Source organism: Balaenoptera borealis (assembly GCF_965194805.1).
Source record: "Balaenoptera borealis genome assembly, chromosome: 1".
Taxonomy (NCBI): domain Eukaryota; kingdom Metazoa; phylum Chordata; class Mammalia; order Artiodactyla; family Balaenopteridae; genus Balaenoptera; species Balaenoptera borealis.
The window spans coordinates 26,785,098-26,808,706 of record NC_138860.1 but is presented as its reverse complement, the minus strand read 5'-3'; the positions used below and the strand labels follow the sequence as shown (position 1 = coordinate 26,808,706).

At 40.5% G+C, this 23,609-nt stretch overlaps 1 protein-coding gene across 3 annotated transcripts in view; it reads left to right on the top strand.

Annotated features, from left to right (window-relative positions):
* Positions 1–23,609, top strand: part of KIF26B (kinesin family member 26B) — a 496,534-nt gene that overhangs the window by 418,340 nt on the left and 54,585 nt on the right. For all 3 annotated transcript variants that reach the window (XM_082339855.1, XM_082339856.1, XM_082339857.1), the window contains one exon: positions 11,364–11,523. In XM_082339855.1, coding sequence (XP_082195981.1) covers positions 11,364–11,523 — 160 coding nt within the window. The remainder of the gene's footprint in view (positions 1–11,363; positions 11,524–23,609) is intronic.

The window sequence follows — 23,609 nt, the reverse complement described above, 5'->3', positions numbered from 1 at the left end:
ATATATGGGTCTTGTTTTTGTATCCATTCAGCCAGTATGTCTTTTGGTGGGAGCATTTAATCCATTTACATCTAAGGTAGTTATCGATATGTATGTTCCTATTACCATTTTCTTAATTGTTTTGGGTTTGTTATTGTAGGTCTTTTTCTTCTCTTGTGTTTTCTGCCTAGAGAAGTTCCTTTAACACTTGTTGTAAAGCTGATTTGGTGGTGCTGAATTCTCTTAGCTTTTGCTTGTCTGTAAAGGTTTTAATTTCTCCATCGAATCTGAATGAGATCCTTGCTGGGTAGAGTAATCTTGGTTGTAGGTTTTTCCCTTTCATCACTTTAAATATGTCCTGCCACTCCCTTCTGGCTTACAGAGTTTCTGCTGAAAGATCAGCTGTTAACCTTACGGGGATTCTCTTGTATGTTATGTGTTGTTTTCCTCTTGCTGCTTTTAAAATTTTTTCTTTGTATTTAATTTTTGATAGTTTGATTAATATGTGTCTTGGCATGTTTCTCCTTGGATTTATCCTGTATGGGACTCTCTGCACTTTCTGGACTTGATTAACTATTTCCTTTCCCATATTAGGGAAGTTTTCAACCATAGTATCTTCAAATGTTTTCTCAGTCCCTTTCTCTTTCTCTTCTTCTTCTGGGATCCCTCTAATTAGAATGTTTGTCCATTTAATGTTGTCCCAGAGGTCTCTGAGACTGTCCTCAATTATTTTCATTCTTTTTTCTTTATTCTGCTCTGCAGTAGTTATTTCCACTATTTTATCTTCCAAGTCACTTATCCATTCTTCTGCCTCAGTTATTCTGATATTGATTCCTTCTAGAGAATTTTTCATTTCATTTGTTGTGTTGTTCATCATTGTTTGTTTGCTCTTTAGTTCTTCTAGGTCCTTGTTAAACGTTTCTTGTATTTTCTCCATTCTATTTCCAAGATTTTGGATCATCTTTACTATCATTACTCTGAATTCTTTTTCAGGTAGGCTGCCTATTTCCTTTTCATTTGTTTGGTCTGGTGGGTTTTTACCTTGCTCCTTTGTCTGCTGTGTATTTCTCTGTCTTCTCATTTTGCTTAACTTACTGTGTTTGGGGTCTCCTTTTCGCAGGCTGCAAGTTTGTTGTTCCCATTGTTTTTGGTGTCTGCCCCCAGTGGCTAAGGTTGGTTCAGTGGGTTGTGTAGGATTCCTGGTGGAGGGGACTGGTGCCTGTGTTCTGGTGGATGAGGCTGGATCTTGTCTTTCTGGTAGGCAGGACCGCATCCGGTTGTGTGTTTGGGGTGTCTGTGAACTTATTATGATTTTAGGCAGCCTCTCTGCTAATGTGTGGGGTTGTGTTACTGTCTTGCTAGTTGTTTGGCATAGGGTGTCCAGCACTGTAGCTTGCTGGTCGTTTAGTGGAGCTGGGTCTTAGTGTTGAAGTGGAGATCTGTGGGAGAGCTTTCGCTGTTTGATATTTCATGGATCTGGGAGGTCTCTGTTGGACCAATGTCCTCAACTCAGCTGTCCCACCTCAGAGGCACAGGCCTAATACCCGGCCAGAGCACCAAGACCCTGTCAGCCACATGGCTCAGAAGAAAAGATAGAAAAAAAAGAAAGAAAGAAAAAATAAAATAAATTTATTAAAATAAAAAATAAAAAAATTATTAAAAATAAAAAAATTAAAAAGTAATAAAAAAAGAAAAAAAAAGATAGAAAGAAAGAAAGAAGAGAGCAACCAAACCAAAAAACAAATCTACCAATGATAACAAGTGCTAAAAATTATACCAAAAAAACCCCCCAAAAACCAGCCAGACAAAACCCTGGGACAAAGAGTAAAAGCAAAGCTATACAGATAAAATCACACAAAGAACCATACACATACACACTCACAAAAAGAGAAAAAGGAAAAAAATATATATATCTATATATTTTTAAAAAAGGAAGAGAGCAACCAAATCAATAAACAAAGCTACCAATGATAATAAACTCTAAATACTAAACTAAGTTAAAGATAAAACCAGAAACAAATTAGATGCAGAAAGCAAACCCCAAGTCTATAGTTACTCCCAATGTCCACCGCCTCAATTTTGGGAAGATTCAGTTGTCTAGTCAATTATTCCACAGATGCAGGGTACATCAAGTTGATTGTGGAGATTTAATCCACTGCTCCTGAGGCTGCCTGGAGAAATTTCCCTTTCTCTTCTTTGTTCGCACAGCTCCTGGGGTTCAGCTTTGTATTTGGCCCCGCCTCTGCGTGTAGGTCGCCTGAGGGCATCTGTTCCCCTCCCAGATAGGACAAGGTTAAAGTAGCAGCTGATTATGGGGCTCTGGCTCACTCAGGCCGGGGAGAGGGAGGGGTACAGAATGCGGGGCGAGCGTGCAGTGGCAGGGGCCAGCGTGACATTGCAACAGCCTGAGGTGCGCTGTGTGTTCTCCCATGGAAGTTGTCCCTGGATCACAGGACCCTGACAGTGGCGGGCTGCACAGGCTCCCTGGAGGGGAGGTGTGGATAGTGACCTGTGCTTGCACACAGGCTTCTTGGTGGCTGCAGCAGCAGCCTTAGCGTTTCGCACCTGTCTCTGGTGTCCGCACTCATAGCCGTGGCTCACGCCCATCTCTGGAGCTCATTTAGGCAGTGCTCTGAATCCCCTTTCCTTGTGCACCCCGAAACCACGGTCTTTTGCCTCTTAGGCAGGTCCAGACTCTTCCCGGACTCCCTCCTGGCTAGCTGTGGTGCACTAGCCCCCTTCAGGCTGTGTTCACGCAGCCAACCCCAGTCCTCTCCCTGGGATCTGACCTCCGAAGCCGGACCCTCAGCTCCCAGCCCCCACCCACACAGGCGGGTGAGCAGACAAGCCTCTCGGGCTGGTGAGTGCTGGTCAGCACCGATCCTCTGTGATGGAATCTCTCCACTTTGCCCTCCTCACCCCTGTTGCTGTGCTCTCCTCCATGGCTCCAAAGCCTCCCCTCCCCCATCTCCACCAGTGAAGGGGTTTCCTAGCATGTGGAAACTTTTCAGCCTTCACAGCTCTCTCCCAGAGGTGCGGGTCCCATCCCTATTCTTTTGTCTCTGTTTTTTCTTTTTTCTTTTGCCCTACCCAGGTACGTGGGGAGTTTCTTCCCTTTTGGGAAGTCTGAGGTCTTCTGCCAGCGTTCAGTAGGTGTTCTGTAGGAGTTGTTCCACATGTAGATGTATTTCTGATGTATTTGTTGGAAGGAAGGTGATCTCCACGTCTTACTCCTCCGCTATCTTGAAGGTCTCTCACCATTTTAAGGATTTTTATTGAGGAATAGTTGGAGGTAAACAAAATATAACATCCTTAATGTGGAAAGTTCTTTCCCACAGGTGTACCAGGGTCACTGGAGGGCCTGCGATGAAATGTTGTGCTTTCTGTAAACCTTCATCAGTGTTTTTCTCAGTACTAGATGTGGAAGTTGAGGGTGGGATGGGCAGAGACAAGGTTGGGGTCAGGACAGTGTTTCCCAGATATTTTCCTTGCTCTCCTGCATCAGCACTGTCCTGTGGACTCTGCCTGCAGATGTGTGAGCTTCTAGACACTGCCCGCATGCTCCTTGCACACCCACCAGAACCCAGACGCACCCTCATCCCACACCCTGCATCAGCCTTCTCAGCCAACCCCTTTTCCACCTTGTCCCAGGTGACCTGGCTTCTACAACAGCTTTGTGAAGTCACCATTTCTACCTTTGCTGTTTTCCTTCCATGCAGAGTAGAAAGCAGAGGGAATAGTGGCTGTCCTAGAGCAATAGGAGGTGGGCCAGTTCTGATGGTGTGGGCTGGGTCACCCTGGAAAGGTAGGAATCCAGAGGCCTGAGAAGTAGGAGTCTGCTGCTGCCTGGGGAGTGGGGGCAGGAAAGGGAGATGATCCAGGAGCTCGGGTGATGTGCTGAGGGCCACACTCCCCTGGGCCAGTGGGGTCTGGGACAAAAAGGCAGCTTGTAGCTCCTGCTGTCCCCAGAACTGGCTGAGGCCACATGGTGTAGGATGAAGAGCACATGTCTTAAAGGTTTGAATCCTAGCTCTACCAGTGACAGCATGATCTTGGGCACGTTTCCTTTTTTTTTTTTTTTTTTTTTAATAGCTTTAATGAGATATACTGTAGATATAATAATCCACACATACTTAAAGTATATAATTTGATAAGTTTTGTCATATGTATAGACCCATGCAATCAAGATGTTGAACATATTCATCACCCCCAAAAGTTTCTTTGGGACCTTTTGAAATCACTCCCTCTAGCTCCTTTTCCTTCCCCCTCCCCATACCCAGGTAACCACCACTGAACTCGGCTTCAGTTCCCATACATTAGTTTGCATTTCCTAGAATTCTATATAAATGGAATTCTATCACACAGTCTGTACTATTTTGAGTAGCTTCTTTCACTTAGCATAATTATTTTGAGATTTACTTTGTTGCATGTGTCAATAGTTTATTTATTTATATTTCTAAGTAGTAGTCCATTGTCTGGATGACCACAGTTTGCCTGTCTATTCATGTGCTGATGGACGTTTGTTTTATTTCCAATTTGGGTATTACAAATAAAAGTACCATACACATTCGTGTACAAATCTTTATATGGACATATATTTCCTTTTCTTTGGGGTGAATACCTAGACGAACTGGAATAGTTGGACCATAGATGAATTTATAACCTTTTAAGAAACTGCCAAACTGTTCCCCAAGATGACTACACCATTTTAAATTCCCACTAGCAGTACGTGAGCATTCCAGTTCCTCCACATCCTCACCAACACTTAGTATGGTCAGTCTTTTCAGTTTTAGCCTTTTATATAATAGATATGAAGTCGTATCTCACTGTGGTTTTAATTTGCATTTCATTAATGACCAGTGATGTTTAGCACCTTTTCATGTCCTCATTTGACATCCATACATCTTTGGTGAGGTGTCTTTTGCCCTTTTTAAAATTGTTTTTTGTCTTATAGTTAAGTTTTGAGAGTTCTTTATATACTCTGGTTATAAGTCCTTTATCAGATATATGATTTGCAAATACTTTCTCCCAGTCTGTGGCTTATCTTTTTACTCTCTTAACAGTGCATTTTGAAAACTATGAATATTCAAGGTTAATGAAGTTCAATTTATCTATGTGTCTTTTATGAATCATGTTTTTAGTATCATATCTAAGAAATGTGTGCCTAACCCAAGATCAAAAATGTGTCATATTATGCTTTCTTCTTGAAGTTTTATAATTCTATATTTTACATTTAGGTCTTTGATCCATTTTTAGTTAATTTGTATATATTTTTATGCATTAAAGTTTTTTTATATGGATATACCATTTGTTGTAGAAACTATCCTATCTATACTAAATTACCTTCTCAACTTTGTCAAAAATTGTCTGTATTTATGCGGGTTTATTTCTGGACTCTCTATTCTACTCCATCAATCTATTTTTTTAATCTTTACACCAATACCACACTGTCTTGATTATGGTGGCTTTATAGTAAGTCTTAAGATACTGTTAGCCATAACAGTATGAGAAAACCATAATTCAAATAGAGTCATGTACCACAATGTTCGTTGCAGCACTATTTACAATAACCAGGACATGAAAGCAACCTGAGAGTCCATCAACAGGTAAATGGGTAAAGAAGATGTGACACATATATACAATGGAATATTAGCCATAAAAAGAAACAAAACTGAGTTATTTGTAGTGAGGTGGATGGACCTAGAGTCTGTCATACAGAGTGAAGTAAGTCAGAAAGAGAAAAACAAATACCGTATGCTAACACATATATATGGAATCTAAAAAAAAAAAATGGTTCTGATGAACCTAGGGGCAGAACAGGAATAAAGACACAGACGTAAAGAATGGACTTGAGGACACAGGGAGGGGGAAGGGTAATCTGGGATGAAGTGAGAGAGTAGCATTGACATATATACACTACCAAATGTAAAATAGATAGCTAGTGGGAAGCAGCTGCATTGCACGGGGAAGTCTGCTCGGTGCTTTGTGACCACCTAGAGGGGTGGCATAGGGAGGGTGGGAGGGAGACGCAAGAGGGAGGGGATATGGGTATATATGTATACATATAGCTGATTCACTTTGTTATACAGCAGAAACTATTGTAAAGCAATTATACTCCATTGTAAAGCAATTATACTCCAATAAAGATGTTAAAAAAAGAAAAGATACTGTTAGCCTTCCAACTTGGTGCTTAGTTTATAAAGTTGTTTTGGCTATTCTAGCTCCTGTGCATTTGCATATAAAGTTTAGAGTCAGCTTCTGAATTGATTTTGTAGAATCACTTTCTACCAAAAAAGCCTGCTGGGATTATTCATTGGGATTTCATTGAATCTATAGATCACTTTGGAGAGAATTAACATCTTAATATTGTCTTCCAACCTATGAACACAGTTTATCTCTCTATTTTTTCAGGTCTTTATTAATTTTTCTCAGGTGGGTTTTGTAGTTTTCAGTATATGTATCTTTTGTCAGATTTATCCTTAAGTATTTAATATTTTTGATGTTATTGTAAAAGATATTTTAAAATTTCAATTTCCAGTTGTTTGTTACTGGAAATTGTATTTAGAAATTGTATTTAGAAGTTGTATTTAGAAATACAGTTGATCTCTGTCTGTTAATCTAGTATCCTGCAACCTTGCTAAACTCAATTATTAGTTCTAGTTGCTTTTTTGTGGATTCCATTAGATTTTCTACATAGATAATCATGTAATCTGCCAATTAAGACAGTTTGACTTATTTCTTTCCAATCTGGATATGTTTTATTTCTTTTCCTTGCCTATTGAACTGGCTAGAACCTCCAGTACAATGTTGAATTGAAATGGTCAGAGTGAACATCCTTGTCTTGTTCCTGATCTTGGAAGGCATTTAGTTTTCTACCATTAAGAATGCCATTAGCTGTAGGTTTTTCCTAGACACTTTTTATCAAACTGAGGATATCACCTTCGATTTATATTTTGCCGAGCATTTTTATCAGTAATGGATGCTGGAGTTTGTTAAATGCTTTGTCTGCATCTACTGAGAGAATCATTTTTCTTTTTGGTTTGTTAATATGGTAAATTATAATGATTGATAGATCAATTTTTTTGTTAACCAACCTTGCATTCCTCAGATTAATCCCACTTACTCATGGTATAAAATGCTTTTAATATGTTCCTAGATACAATTTTATAGTATGGTTCACTAATATTTTGTTAAGAAATTTTGCATCATTGTTCATGAGGGATATTGGTCTTCAACTTTTTTTCTTGTAATATCTTTGTCTGTTTTTGGTATCAGGGTAATCCTGGCCGGCCTCATAGAATTAATTGGGAAGTTGTCTCTCCTATTTAATGTTCAGGAAGAATTTGTATAGAATTGATATTATTTCTTCCTTGAATGTGTGATAGAATTCACCAGTGCAGTTAAATGCACTGCTTTCCCTGTGGAAAAGTTGTTAACTACAGATTCTATTTCTTTAATGGATGTAGGGCTATTCACATTATCTATTACTTCTTGAATGAGCTTTGGTACTTTATATCTTTCAAGAAATTTGTTCATTCTTCCAAGTTGTCTAATTTACTGGTGTAATGTTTCTTTATTGCGCTTTTTATATTTGTAGAAACTGTAGTGAGGCCACCTCTTTCGTTCTTGACATTGGTGATTTGTGTCTTCTCTATTTCTTTGCTGATCACTCATGCTAGAGATTTATCAATTTTATTGATCTTGAAGAACCAGCTTTGGATGTCATTGGTTTTCCCTATTGGTTTTTTAATTTTTTATATCATTGATTTCTGCTTTTATATTAATTATTTCCTTTCTGCTATTTAGTCTGTAATTTGCTCATCTTTTTCTAATTTACTAAAGTGGAAACTGAGGTAATTGATTTGAGACCTCCGTTGTTTTCTGATATAGGCACTTAATGGTATAAATTCCCTCCTAAGTACTTCTTTAAAGGCATCTTACTAATTTGGATATGTTGTGTTTTCATTTTCATTCACTTAAAAACACTTTCTAATTTGCATTTTGGTTTCTTTTTTGACCCTAAGTTACTTGGAGCTGTGCTGTTGAGTTTCAAAATATTTAAGGATTTTCCAGATATCTTTCTGGATTGACTTCTAATTTAGCTCTAGTGTGTCAGAAAACATAGTATGAATGATGTGAATCCTTTAAAATTTATTTAGACTTGTTTTATGTACCAGAATATGGTCTATCCTGTTAAATGTTCTGTGTGCAATTCAAAAGAATGTGTATTCTGCTGTTGTTGGGTTGAGTGTTATACAAATGTCAAGTAGAACGAATTGGTTGATAGTTGTTCAAATCTTCTATATCCTTACTGGTTTTCTGTCTACTTATTATATCAATTATTGAGAAAGGGGTATTTGAAATCTCCAACTATAATTCTGGACTTGCCTGTTTATTCTTGCAATTCTATCAGATTTTACTTCATGTATTTGAACTTCTGTTATTAGATACATAAACACGTTTATTGTTATGACCTCTTGATGAATTGTGCCCTTTATCATTATTAAATGTCTCTCTTTCCCTCTAGTAATATTTTTTGTCCTAAGTCTCTTTTGTTTGATATTGATATAGCCGCCACCAGCTTTCTTATGGCTACTGTTTGCATGGTATAGCCTTTTCCATACTTACATTTTCAACCTATTGTTTCTTTATATTTGAAGTGCACTTCTCATAGGTAGCATATAGTAGAGTCTTGCTTTTTTATCAAATCTGACAATATCTACTTTCTAATAAGGGTATTCAGACTTACATTTAATGGGATTCTTCATTTGGTGTGTTCCAAAGCATTATTTTTCTGTATGTTTTCTATTCAACCCATCTGTTCTTTGTTCTCCTTTTTATTTTATTTGCTTTCTTTTGAATTTATTGAACACTGTAAATGATTCTACTTTATATCCTTTGTTGGCTTTTTAGTTGTAACTCTTTATTATTTAGTGATTGCTGTAGGATTTATTGTATACATCTTTAAGTTATCACAGTCTACTTTTAAGTGATATTATACCACTTCATGTCTAGAATAAGAACCTTACAAGAGAGTACTTTCATGTCTCCACTCCTAACCTTTGTGCTATTGTTGTCAAACATTTTAATTTTGCATATGTTATAGCCCACATGTTACATTGTTGTTATTTTTACTTTAACAGTCAATTAGCTTTTAAGGAGATTTAAATAAGAGGAGGATAGCATATATTTATTCACATAGTTGTCATTTCCAAAGCTCTTCATTCTTTTGTGTATATCCTTTGTGATGAATTCTTTCAGCTTTTTTAAGTCTGAAAAAGTCTTTATTTCCCTTTTATCTGAGAATGATATTCTGGTTGGGTGTATAACTCTAGGTTGGCAGTTTTCAGTACTTTAAAAATGTTGCTCCATTGTCTTCTCACTTGTATTATTTCCAAGAAATCTGCCATCATCTTATCTTTGTTCCTTTACATGTAACATAATTTTTTTCCTCTGGCTATTTTCAAGATGTTTTTCATCATCGCTAGTTTTAACCCATTTGATTATTATGTGCTTTAGTGTAGTTTTCTTCATGTTTCTTGTGCTAGGGGATCATTGAGCTTCTTGGATCTGTGGGTTTATAGTTTTCATTAAATTTGGGAAAGTATTGACCACTATTTCTTTAAATATTTTATCTGCACCACCCTCTGTGTCTTTCCCTTCAGGGACTTCAATTGCACACATATTAAGACACTTGAAGTAGTCCTATAGCTCTTTTTTTTAATCGGTTTTTGGTTGTTTGTTTTAAAATTTTCTCTCTGTACTTCATCTTGGATCGTTTTCATTGCTATATTGTCAAATTCACCAATCTTTCCTTTTGCAGTGTCTAATATGCTGTTAATCCCAACCAGTGTATTTTTCATCTCACACAATGTAGTTTTTATCTCTAAAGATTCAATTTGTTTCTTTTTAATACATTCCATGTCCCTATTTAACTTTTTTAATGTTTGAAATGCCATCATAACTGTTTTAATGTCCTTCTCTGTTGATTCTAATATCTATGTCAGTTCTGGGTTGGTTTCAATGATCTCTTCATTATAGGTCTCATTTTCTTGCTTCTTTTTGATTGGTTATTTTTGATTGGGTGCAGGACATTTCTATATTTTTTTAATGTTTTTAAGCTTTGTTTGGGGTTGCAGTTGTTTAGAAACAGTTTGATCCTTTATGGCCTTACTTTTAAGATTTGTTAAGGTGGAAACCAGTCAGTTCTCAGTCTAGGGCTAAGTGTTCCTGACTAGTGAAGCCAGACCCTTGTGGGTACCCTACCCAGTGCCCTGTGAATCTTGAGGTTTTCTAGTCTGGCTGTTGGGAACAAGCACTATTCCTGGCCTTGTGTGAGTCCTGTGCACTATTACTTCTAATCTTTTCCAGTGGTTAGTTCCCCAGCCATGGGTAGTTTCATCACTCTGTGCTGATCAGTACTAGGTTGAATACTTGAGGAGACCTACTACAAATCTCCAGAGTTCTCTCCTCTCCAGCACTCTGTCCTGGAAATGTTGCTACATTGGCCTCCCTGGACTCTCAGCTCTAGCTCCTCAGTTCAGAGAGTCTGCCAGTCTCCACCTGAGTTCCCTCTCTCTGAGCCATGGCCCGAAAACTCTCTCAGTGCAGTAAGCTGGGAAATGGCTAGTGCTCACCTCCCTTACTTCCCACCTCTCCAGGATCACTGTCTTTTGCTGTTTGATGTCTAGTGTCTTGCAAACGGTTGTTTTACACATTTTGTTCAGTTTTTGGTTGTTTCAGGTAAGAGGAAAAATCTGGTCCCTGTGACTTCATCTAGGCCAGTAGTGGAAGTTCTCCTGAGCAAGTTTGTGATTTTCCAGGGGAACTGAATGAGACTGATGTTTGTGCAGCACCTGGCACTTGGCAGATACTCAGCAAATACTTGGGTCTTCCCTGACTCTGCACCTGGTTGTTAATTCTTCCTGGTTTTACTTTGGGTTATCAACCTGATTCCTGGCTGAGTTTTAGGTCACGATCTCTATGACAGTCAACCAAAGCGGATAATCACTTATGGGCTATTTAGGTTTTAATATGATCAATTTCAGAATTCTGCTACACAAAGAAGATGAAGGTAAATTTAGACATTTACCTTCTCTGTGAAATTTCGTCTAATTCAGCCTACATGAATTATTCACTTATTTATAGTAGGAATATCAGTAGGTTTTAGAAGATCAGTGATGTGTGGTGGACAGAATTGAAGAGGACCATGCTATTTGTTACCCCTGCATGATTTTGTAGGGGTTTCCTACTAGGCCATTAACTTCAACCTTTTATTTCCTCTTTTTTCCCATCAGATTTCCCAAGGAGCTATATGAAGGACAGATGAGTGTTTGCCAGAACTTAACCACTTCTTTCTTCTCTTGTCTTCTCTCCTGTGACAGTGTCTGGAGGCCGCAGCCGCCTGCACCTCATTGATCTTGGCAGCTGTGTGAAAGCTCTTAGCAAAAATCGGGAAGGAGGCTCAGGGCTGTGCCTCTCACTGTCTGCTCTGGGCAATGTCATCCTGGCTCTCGTCAATGGCAGCAAACACATCCCATACAAGTAAGTGACTCTTCTACTCAAAGAATGGGATGAGGAAAGCATGGTGCGAGGGCTGTGTGTGGGATTCTCTGTCCAGTGACATCTGGGGAGAGTTGTACTACAGAGGTACACTATGGACCACACTGTTAGTTCAGTGCCAGAAACCAGACTTCACTAACAATTGTGTAATGCATGATCTTACAAATTCAAAAGCTATGGAAATACTTAAATTTACCCCAATGCTAACATTAGGCTGCTCAAGTCAGAAATAATAAGAAGTTATCTCAGCTGAGGTCTCCAATCACAATTGCCATTGGTAGATTATTGTCACCATTGTACAGATGCTTAATAGTGATGAGAGCAAGGGACATAAGATTGAATTACCCTTCCCTTAGGAATAGGGCTGCCATATTTAACCAATAAAAATATGGGATACACAGTTAAATTTGAATTTCAGATAAACAACAAATATTTTTTAGTATAAACATCCCCCCAGTATTGCATGAGCTATATGGGCATTCTGTATTTTATCTGGTAGTCCTATTTAGGAGAACTTAAAAAGCTTTGGGAATTACCACCCACCATCCTATGCAGATGTTTATTTCACTCCCAAGATCCTTTTCCTCTTTCTGTTGCTGCTCCAAGAAGATGAAATTAGAACTTCTCCTATGTCTGGAATACCCAAAGACTTGCTATATCATCTGTGCTCATGAATGACCCAGCCCTGGAGCCACCCCTCACCACCATCACCCCAACTCATCTTTGTCATTGGACAATGTGATGATGGGATGATGGGTACTCTCCTGTATTTTCAGGCCCTGCCAATGTCCAGCTGCACCTTCCACTAGCTATCTGAACCTTCCTTCACATCTCATAAACTGAGGGTTATAGCTATATATCTTATCTATATCACAAGGATAAAAGGCTCAGAGTGATATGCATGTGAAAGTTTTTTGTAAAATGTGTAACACTATAGTCAATAACCGATAATGATAATGTGGTTGAGCCTATCCCCACCTATTCAAATGGAAATAACACCTACCTTACAGAGTTGCCTTGAGGATTAAGCAAATATACAGTACATAGAATCATTTTTGTTTAATCTGTAGGATCCTACAAAATATAAATTACTGTTGTGTAGGATGGAAAAGGTAAGTTGGGCAGTTTGTTCTACACTAGCTAAGGTTCAGGATGAGTCCTTGAGTTCTCCTTCCCCTCTGCCCTAAGTTGATGCCAACACTGTGACTTTATTCTCCACCAGGAAGTCCATTACTAGACTACTTTAGGAGCTTAAATAGAGATTATAGTCCTGTCTGTCTCAATTCTTGAAATTTGGACTCCTAGGATAAACCCAGAAATGGCTTTTCTACCCCTTGTGAGGATTCTTTTCTCTGAGAAAAAATTCAAGTAGAAGGTTTATATAGTTTCATTCAGTATCATTTCTGCAGTTGAATAAAATCAACTTGTGATTACAAGGAAAGAGAGAAAGAGAGGAAGGAAGGATGGAAGGAAGGAAGGGAGGGAAGGAGGGAAAGCAGGAGGGAGGAAAAGAAAGAAAGCAGAAAGAAAGAAAGAAAAAGAAAGAAAGAAAGAAAGAAAGAAAGAAAGAAAGAAAGAAAGAAAAGAAAGAAAGGAAGGAAGGAAGGAAGAAAGAAGGAAAGAAAGAAAGGAAAGAGAGAGAGAGGGAGGGAGGGAGGAAAAGAAAGAAAGAGGAAAGAAAAAAAGAAAGAAAGGAAGGAAGGAAAGGAAGGATGGAAGGAAGAAAGAAGAAAGAAAAGAAAGAAAGGAAAGGAAAGAGAGAAGAGAGGGAGGGAAAAAAAAAGGTCTGCAGAGGTACTGTCAAGGTTGGAGATCTTAGAAAGGAAAGAGTTATCAGCCCTCATTGGTTTCCCTGTCCATAAAAAGGGAACCATGTCTATTAATGTAATAACTTAATAGATCATGGCGTAGACAGAATTCAAAATACCACCTTATGAGGTCACTGATTATGTATTTTACTTATATATCTCTCACATTGTTTCTGTAAAGTGACATGCTTTTATGATTTCAATAAATATTTGTTGAATTGATGGTGGGAGGGAGGGATGAATGCAAGCATATGAAATTACTTTTACTTTAGATAAAGTAACTTCCTTTCGGTTCCAGTTGGGTTTTATTATAAACCTAAAGGGAAACATTAAGAATTGTTTTTATTAGTAGTTCAAGGTCTCTTGTTAAATTAAACATATCTAACATCAGCTAGGCACAACGACCAGCTACCTGCCCACTTGGGAGGGCTGACAAAGTGTGAAAACTCCATTCACCATTCTCTGCAGACATCTGTCTGCTTCAGTTCCCTTCCTTCCCTTCTGGCTCCGAGGGAGTGATGATCAAAGCGTTTCTATGTCTGAAGTCGGCACAGACTTAACATAAATGTGGTGTCTATGTAAGACACAGGCATAGCGTTGTCCCCCACATCAGGATCCTTCTAGGGATCTTGCAGAGTTGCCCACTGCTTGATGCCAGGAAACATGGTGGCCTGGCCATCCGGCCAGCTCTGTCCTCCCCAAAACATCTGTTGGCAGTGCACTTGTACAGCCAGTTCTATCAGCCCTCACTCCTTAATGCCCATCATTGTGTGTAAACTTTCAAAGACCCTTGCTGTAATATTGTTTCAGATTCTCAGCCACAGCATATATTCAATATTTGGTTCTGCAAATACATTTGCAAAGTGATTAATCAATTATCTTGATTCTTGAAAGAAGAAACTATCTTCTTTCAAGGTACAGGAAGATAAGGCAAAGATTACCTGAAATCACCCAGCCAGCTGGTGGCAGGAGCAAACCGCATCACTTTTTTTTTTTTTTTTTAATCAGTCATCAATTTTATACACATCAGTGTATACATGTCAATCCCAATCGCCCAATTCAGCACACCACCATCCCCACCCCACCGCGGTTTTCCCCCCTTTGTTCTCTACATCTGTGTCTCAACTTCTGCCCTGCAAACCAGTTCATCTGTACCATTTTTCTAGGTTCCACATACAAAACCGCATCACTTTTCACAGCCTCAGAGACCTTGGCAGTTCGTTGCCAATCCACTCCCCCCAACCTCATCAAGCTCTGTAATATATTAGCTGCCTTTGCTCTGCACAGCATGAGGTCTTCAGCACAGCAGGATGGCCCAGATTTCTTTTATCAGTTCAGTCAGCGCTCCAAAGCCACATCACATGGCATTTGTTAGCGTACTAAACACCTTTCCCATGTTAAACCTTGTCTTTGCAGTAGGTTCCTAAGACAGGGAAGGTTTTCTGCCCTTGCAGTTTCCTCTTATTCCTGTTCACTTACAGGAAAAAACGGAAAACCAAACTCCACGTTCACTACCTTCCCCCACCCTTCCAAAATACAAAAACCCACTCCGTTTGTCACCCTGGACACTTCTGTGCTTGGAACCTCCATCATTTGTGTTTGCTTCTGGGAAAGTAACTGGAATGTGCACAGAGGGGATATAGCCTGTCCTCGTTTCTCTTCATCATTGTGCCAGACTCTGTCATGTGAGCAAGCCTGAAAGCGAGTTTGTATTCATTACCCATCCCAGGTGCTCCCACGGGCACCCTAGGTGTGCCCTCAATGGTTTTGACTTTGCAAATGATATTGCCTTTAGATATGACAGATGCAAGTGCAGAACAGGTTCCCAGCCTCAGCCACGACATAGCACAGGCTCGCTGACCAATCCAAGTGCCATAAATCAATCCCAAATGGTGACACCATTCAGAAAAGCATTCGGGGACAGCAGGGAGACCACCAAGGGCTCCAACCCCCTAGTCAGTTCTGCACTGACAGGCTGCACAAAACTCCCTAACTTTGGGGAACCTCTTGTCTAGGGGAAGCTGTCATAGTCCTAAGCATTTTGACAGTGCATTTGCCAATTTCCTTCTGTCGCTCAGCCATTTGCTATTCCTCACCACTTCTTGGGCACTAAGGTTGTAGAAGCCTTCCCTTTGATAGTTGAGAAAAATTAGGCAGAGATGTCGAAATGAATTCCCATGCCAAAAACAAGTGTTGCAGGCACACACCACTAGAATTGGTGCCCAGAAGGGCAACCACAAGAATCTGGCAGTGTGCACTTAGCTTTGGCTAAAGTGCTGTTATGTCCCAGCTGATCTGCAGGACTACAGTCTTTCCAGAGACTTGGAAATTCTAATGACCACCCAGTTCTCTGGAAATAGAATTTTTCGTCCCTTTTAGATGTCTAGTAAGGCGAAGCATACCCTTCACACTTACTCTAAGCCTGAAACATTTTTCCTTCATTTGTAACTGTTATTCCATTTGGATAAATAATTACTTTAATAGGTCAAATGGTCTATTTGATTATTTGCCAACAAGATGCTGTCCTCTGTTTCTAAACAACAGATATGTTATAACGTCCTGGCTTCCATTGAACAAGAGGTCATGGAAAGTCATTCTGTGACCCCCTCGTGTTGTGTCTGTCTGAGATGCTATTCCCAAGTAGCTTGAAGCATGGTTCTGCATGAACAATCCCATGATCGAATTGGTGCTCGATGCCTTTCTTTTATGGTTTTGGTCTGTGGTTCAGACCAAGACCAAATTCTTGTGTTTTGGAATCTGTCACTGACATACTCTGGGGCTCAGGCAGCTGACTTCCTCGTGCCCTTCTTCTCTCTGGAGAAGCAGGTGGAGCCTGAGGCAATTTGTTGTCATGAGCTTCAGTCTGCAAGCAAACACCACTGCAGGGGCCACTTTAGAAGCGGTTGTTCTACAAAAGTGATAAAGATGCCTATCATCAGGGTCTGGAACGGGAGCACTTTTCCTCCTAAGGCCCTAGTGAGGAGTCAGGAGCTAAGGTCACGTTTAAGAGAAAAGCAGCATCAGAGCACAGCATTTCATTCAAACCAGCAAGCATCCCTAGAGACTCAAATTCAAGTTGGTGACTTGTGGAGAAATGAGAGTTTGTAAATAGAGGCAACTTTTTCAAAATGTTAACACCTCTTCTCATCCGTGCTGGAACCTGCAGGCCTAAGATTTCATAAGGCCTTTACAGGACTTGCATCTCTGAAGAATGTGGACATTCCCATGCCTTGCTTTGAGAAATATTTTCCCCCAGTAACCATTTAGATACTGGGTTTGTCTCTGCTTTCTCAGAACTGGAAACCCACTCAGTGTCTGGGAAGCTAGAGAAAGGAGCTCATGACCAATATGAGCTACAATAATACTCAGTTCCCCTGACTCACATAGGAGACAAAAGGTTTGTTCCTCGTGACTCAAATGCATATTATTTACAAAATGAAATTAAATAGATATTTTCCAGGAAAAATGCAAAGGAATATCAATTCTCCAGATTTACTTAAGATAGCATGTAATGGAGAGAAGCTCTGTGTAAGAATCTTCGTGTGTGTGTGTGTGATATGAGACACATACATATGCATATTTAGCAACCTTTAAATGTACATTAATGCTGTATTATCTCCTCCTGATTTACAGGGAGAACATCAATTTAGAACTATTTGCACAAACTCCAGATACCAGTTTATAGCATTCCCTGTTTAGAAATAAAATAACCAAAGTCTCAGGTTGCCAAGCAACCGCAGCAATGATAATTCTTAGTGTTGCTGCTTCAAAAATATCCATTTTTATACATTTTAATGACTGTTAGGATGCAGAGAAAGTAAGTTCAGAAAATCACTGGGACGTAAGTCTCTTTTGTATGAGATTTTAGCATCTCTTTCCTTTCATTCTTCCCTCCTACCTCTATTTGCTTCCCTGGCCAGTGGTATCTTCACATATAATTATGAAAATTTTCAGAGATTGATATTATTTTCTTAAGAGTTGAGGCATCAACTACCAGTAAAAGAACTCTGCCAGGTTTATCACAGAAGCATGCAGGTCACTCAGGGGGAAATGAGGCTGTCTGGGAATCGGCTGGGACCACAAGCCCTGGGTTCAAGCATTGGTCCTTCCACCACTGGTTTGACACATAAACTGTGCTCATCATCCCTTTTGTTCCCAGGAGGACCCCTTTGTGCCCCCTCACAGAGCAGATTGTTAGGCCCCCAACTCAGTCACGATCCTTGGCAGCAAAGCCATGGCATATATTTTTCTTTGTCTACCACGGCTAGTCCCTCTTGGAAAACGAGCTTCTGGTTTTAGGACTGAGCAGAAATCAGGAGGTTTCTTCATTTCCCTTTTGGCTTTTCAAGAGGTTTTCTTCCTTTATGTTCAATTTCTGAGAGTCCTAATCAGACTCTCTTCTCTCCAGATTACGAACCAGTTGGCAAATAGATACAAGAGTATGGCTGGGAATTAAAATTCTCCATCTGCTGAATCCCAGCAGAGTGGAAGGAGGTCTCCTCCTATCCCCCCACAAGCATAGACCCCAGGACTCAGGAATGGGCAGAATCGGATCAGCAGAGCAATCCCTTACCCATACAGCCGCATGGCTCAAGAGGAGGGATGTGTGTGACCTACAGGGGGACAGACAGACAGACAGACAGCATTGGGCTGTACATGCCCATGGCCATGTTTACCAGTGCCACCAGTCAGACCTTTTTCCTCCTGTGAGAAGAAGTAAATAAAAGGGCAGAAAGAAGGATGGGAACTTTGTTCTCCTTCTTTCCAAGGGGTTAGAGATTCCTAATTTATGGACTTGCTGGGTCATAGGGAGAAGGAAAAAATCGTTTCCGTTACTTGTTTCCTGGGTTTCCAGCTCCGATCCAGGTGGTTAGCGTGTGCATGCGTGAGCTCTGGGTGGGGGCTCCTCCACGGTGCGAGCGTAATGACAACAGTTCGTAGTCTTCGTTTCCTTACTGTGCATCCGGAGCTGCTCTGAATGCTTCCTGGGTGTTTAATTCTGCCGAGAGCCTCATGGCATAGATACTGCTATGGTCGTACTCGTACTACAGATGGAGAAATTGCGACAAGAGGAGGAAGTGACTTGTCCATGTCTACACGGCTGGTAGGCAACAGGGCTACTCCACTGTTTCCTGGTATATCACCACTTCCTAACACAGTGTCCGAAATGCTGTGGTGCTCAATCAATATCTGTTGAAATAACAAATGAGGCCAGACAGTGGATCTAATGTATCTGCAAAGCTTAAATGTGTGCAGTAGGTTGTAAGTGAAAGCGTTGAGTCCCAGGCGTGGGACCACCTGTGGCCAGCTGTCCATTCAGGGTCATCTCCTGGTCTCACCTTTTCTGTGACAGTGAAGCTGGACTGACTGCCAGATACTTGTGACAGTGAGGAAAGTGAAATACGGAAGATGAGGACGGGAAAGAACTCTCCCTTCCAGAACCTAAGCCACTTGGCAGGGCTGAATCAGAGGAGCCCAACAGTCCCAATCCCATATTCTGGGCACCTCCAGCAGACAATCTCAGCAAATCTCAGCTATTTCACAAGTCTTCTTCTCTTTCTTAATTTCTGTCATCTTTCTCACATAAGAGCCTGAAAGTTCATGTAGCCATTTCGTGTACCCCATTAATGGGAAAAGCTGCAGGAGGCTCTGATGCTCTCTTAGGATACAGGACCCCCAGACAGCCCTCCTGCCTGGCCTCCAGCACGAAAAGTGTGACCATCTCCCACGCTGGAGACTGCACATGGGCACAGCCTCCTGATAAGACAGTTTCCAGCCCTCTTCCCCCTTGGTGGCAGCTTCTGTAGATGCGTTGAAGCATTCCTGAGTGGATAGATTCCTGTCAGAATAGGAGAGGTCATCACCCAGTCTGGGTCTTGAAGTTCTGCTGAGCACAAGAAAGGTAAGGAAGGGAGAGGCGAGAGGTGAGGTTGACAGCAAGGCTGTCAGGGCATGAGATAATGAGCTTCCTCCGACACCTGGCTAATGAGAGAAGCTTTGGGCATTTCCACAATCGGCAGATGAGATAGTCAATCTATCAACTGGAATTTGTGAAGTTTCTTCAGGCTGGGCTCCCAGAAAAGTATGTGAAGTCAAATATCTGCGGTTTCCGAAAGAGATGAATTGTGACACGCGCCCAGGAGGTGACACTGAGCCGAGACCAGGGAGGCGTGGGTCCTCGTGCCAGGGCCACTGCCCACCTCCGAACACTCAGACGCCCTTCCTGCGCTTTTCGTTCTCCACCAGCTAAATCAGAATAGCCATCTTCTTTACCCCAGAAACGTGGTAGGTACCATTGAGACAATGTCTGCGATAGCCCTTTAAAGAAACATGCTTCAAAGGCAAAAATAGGACTGTTTTAATATATTTCAAAACATTATAACCCAGACTGATTTGGCACTATCATATCTTTTTGTCTGTTTCTTGATTTTAAACATATGTGTTGCTTTTGGCCAAGTGGATTATAATTACTTTTTGTTGAAACAGAAGCTTCATGCATTTTTCAACAAGAGTTTGTGTGCCTAATGTACAGGGTCGCTGCCAGATACAGACATCTAATTTAAGAGAACGCAACCCTAAGTACTCTGCACGAGGAGAGAAGTAACGGGTTCCTTAGGAAGTGAAGGGCTCCACCTGCCACCTCCCTCAGTGAGGCCATCAGGCCTGAGAGTGGGTGTAGGTTGTGAGTGAGTAGAGGGAGGTACCTCTGTACACCCACAGGCTGTGCACCCAACTGTACCCCCCGTTGTATCTGTCTGGCCCACTGACCACTGCCATTCAAATGTTTAAAGATGCAAATTTTTCATATAATATGGCCTTTGAATACAAGCCACGTCCTCTGGTGCTCAGCCAGAGATGGTGATGTGTTCCAACCCTGACTGTGTTAGATTTCCTGAGAGAAGTGTTTCTCTGCCAAAGAGATTTTTAAGGCTGACCTTGATGATACAAATTTTACCTTACACTTGAGATCCCAAGTGATACATAAAGTTTATTATTCATGAAGCACAGTGCTATTCTGATCAGCAAGGTGAATTTTGGCCCAAAGGACCCAGCTGAGTGAGGCGTTTAAGCACCTAATTTTGTTACAAGTCTGGTGGAGGCTAGCAAACATGTACAGGAAATACTTTGAGAAATACCTAGTAGAGTATCTGTAAGTTCTTTGATCCATTTAGTCATTCATTATCTATTAATTAAAAAATACCTATTGGAACCCTACAATACACAAGACACTGGAAATAGAACAGAGAAACATAGATGATCTCCACTCCTGGACAATTTACGGGGAGATAGAGACATAAACAGCCAAGTCCCACACCTGGTAATACGTAACACCAGTGCTTAACCCGCACTGTGGAAAGGGGGACCCAAGCAAGGCTGAGGGAATCAGAAATACTGTAGTAAAGGCTGTCTGGGGGGACTTCCCTGGCGGGCCAGTGGTTAAGACTTCACCTTCCGATGCAGGGGGTGCAGGTTCGATCCCTGGTTGGGGAGCTAAGATCCCACATGCCTTGTGGCCAAAAAACCAAAAACATAAAACAGAAGCAATATTGTAACAAATTCAATAAAGACTTTAAAAATGGTCCACATCAAAAAAAAAAAAAATCTTAAAAAAAAAAGGCTGTCTGGGCAGAGGTGGTGATTCTGAAGCTCTCCTCATCGACTCCCACCCTTTCTCCATTCTCACTCCTCTGTTTTCCGAAGTTTCCCACAGTCCATCCTTAAATGCTTGAGCCATTTCACAGCTGTTCTGTCATTCCCTAGAATGATGTAGACATTGCCTGACACAAATCATGATAAACTACTGGGCCAAATGCAAGACTCCAAATCTATAGCTAATTGTTATCTTTAATGATAACTAATCATCATATCACAAGTCATGTTGCTACCAGAAGAAAACAGCCAAAGGGGGAGGGCTTTAAGTTAGTTCGGGGCCAATGCACGTAGAGCCCAAGATGCCCTCGGGTACGCACAGGGCTCCGCGATTAGTCAAGGATAGCTTGATTTAGGCACAATTAGACATTAGAAGGGATGGAGCATACAAATGAGTTGGGGCTTAATTCATTTAAAAACTGTCTTGAACATTAATAGAGCTTCAATCAGAGTATCCAACCATAAATTCTCACCTGTTTCACAACTCGTTCAGGCTTCATTGAGCATTAATAGATTTTTTTTTGCCCATACAAATGAGGTGATAATTCATTTCATGTGTAATTGAACAATTTTCAAATAGTTATATTCATGGAGCAGTTAAGTTGTACCAAATTGTCTAATGTACCTAGCAATTTTTTAAACTAAAATAGAGCTGAATTTTATTTTTGATATAATAAAGAGAGAACTGAAGAAATAGAGATGGTTATGGTACATTTGTTACTGCTTTGAAGAGTAGCAGACTTTAGGAGACTTTACGATATTCCTTTGGGGCAGTAACCACAATTGCTACTTATTTTTGTTTTTCCTTATCATTCTTTCTTATCCTACTCCCTACCAGCAAAATCAGTAAAAATGTTGGGGGTTTCTAGGTTTGGATGAAAGGAAGTAGTGTCAGGGCCCACAGTTTATAAGCATGCGTTTCCTAGTTCTGTGCCGCAACATGCCAATTTTACCGAGGGTTAAATACGTCTGTCCTAAAACTACTGTGTGAGCTCTTTCCTTCAGACCACTTACCTTATGTCTCCCATGAACCTTGCATCCCCGAGCATGAAATCCTACGCTGAGGACTAGTTGCAATTGTTGTTTGTATTGAGAGGATTTGTATGTAGTTTTCTTGAACAAAGTCCAGGGAAGGCCCTAAGGACACATGACATACCCACTGTTTCCTTCTGAGGATTCTTTCTGGTGAAGGCAGAGAAGGCTTTAGTTTCATCTACCCTCCACACAGCTGCCAGAATGTGTTTTTAAAATGCATTTCTGATGTCACCCCCTTCTTTAAATCCGTCAATGGCTCCTTGTCAGCTACAGGTTCAAACCCTTTTATGGCCTATGAAGCTCTTTATAATTTGGGCCATGCCCACCTTTCTGATCATGGAAACTCTGTACCATCTCCTGAAGCGCCCATGCCCTCTCACACTCCCAGGCTTTGTAGATGCTACTTCTTCTGCTTACAGTGGCCTTGTCCATTCATTCATTCATTCATTCATTCAATGAATAGTTACCAAGAACATGCTATATTCCAGGACTGGCCTGGATCTCCCTCTCTACTTAGTGAGTTTCTGCCTATTTCTCTTACATGTTTTAATTGTGAACTGTGCCATATATACAAGTGTAGAAGCACACTTGCCCAATCTATAAAATAACAAGTTAAATACCTGTGTGCCCACCACCCAGGTTAGGAAATAGAACATTTCAATGCCTCGGAAGGCCCCTGTGCGCTCTTCTGTGATTGTGCTGCCCTCCCACCTTTCCCAGAGGAGACCACTGTGCTGCAAAAATTTTGTGTTTACAATCCTTTTGCTTGACTTACAATTTTACCACCTAAATTTGTATCCCTAAAAACTATATTGTTTAGTTTTGTCTGTTTTTGAACTTTACATACATAGAATCATACTCTCCCTGGCCCTTCTATAACTTACTTTTTTCAGTTAATATTTCATTTTGACATCCATATTGATGTGTGTAGCTATAGTTTATTAATTTTCATTGATGTATGAGTTTTTCATTGTGGGAGGATACCGCAGAGTATTTGTTCTTCTGTTGATGGATTTCTAAGCAATTTGAAAAACTTAACTGTCGAATTTTTGTCTAACCCATGTCTAAATCTGATGAGAAGACCACATGGCTTTACTCCTTTAATTCTTTAATATGGTAAATTACATAAATCAAGTTTCTAATATTAAAAATTCTGGCATTCCTTCCTGCCTCTCCTTCAAGGCTTATCTCAAATATTATCTCCTCTTTGAAGCCTTCTCTGATCTCTTTTCCTCCCTCCCAATTCTTTGCTCCAGAAAAGTTGTTTCCCTCCTCTAATCCCCTATGGCATTCTGTAGGTATTTCACTGTAGGCACTGATGTTATATTTTAATTATTTGTTTACATGCATATCTCTCCTACCACATGAGCTCATCAAGATAATGATAAAATCTTTTTCTTCAGGTTCCTTATTATTTTTGCACTAATTTGAATTAAACTAACCTGATCTAAACCCTACCTCTTAGTAGCAGAGATGAGTCAGACATCTGCCTCCAACCTTTGATGGCCTGCCTCACTACCTGGAGGATACTGTGGGCCCCCAGACTTGCATTGTGGCCATCAGAGCTCCATTCTC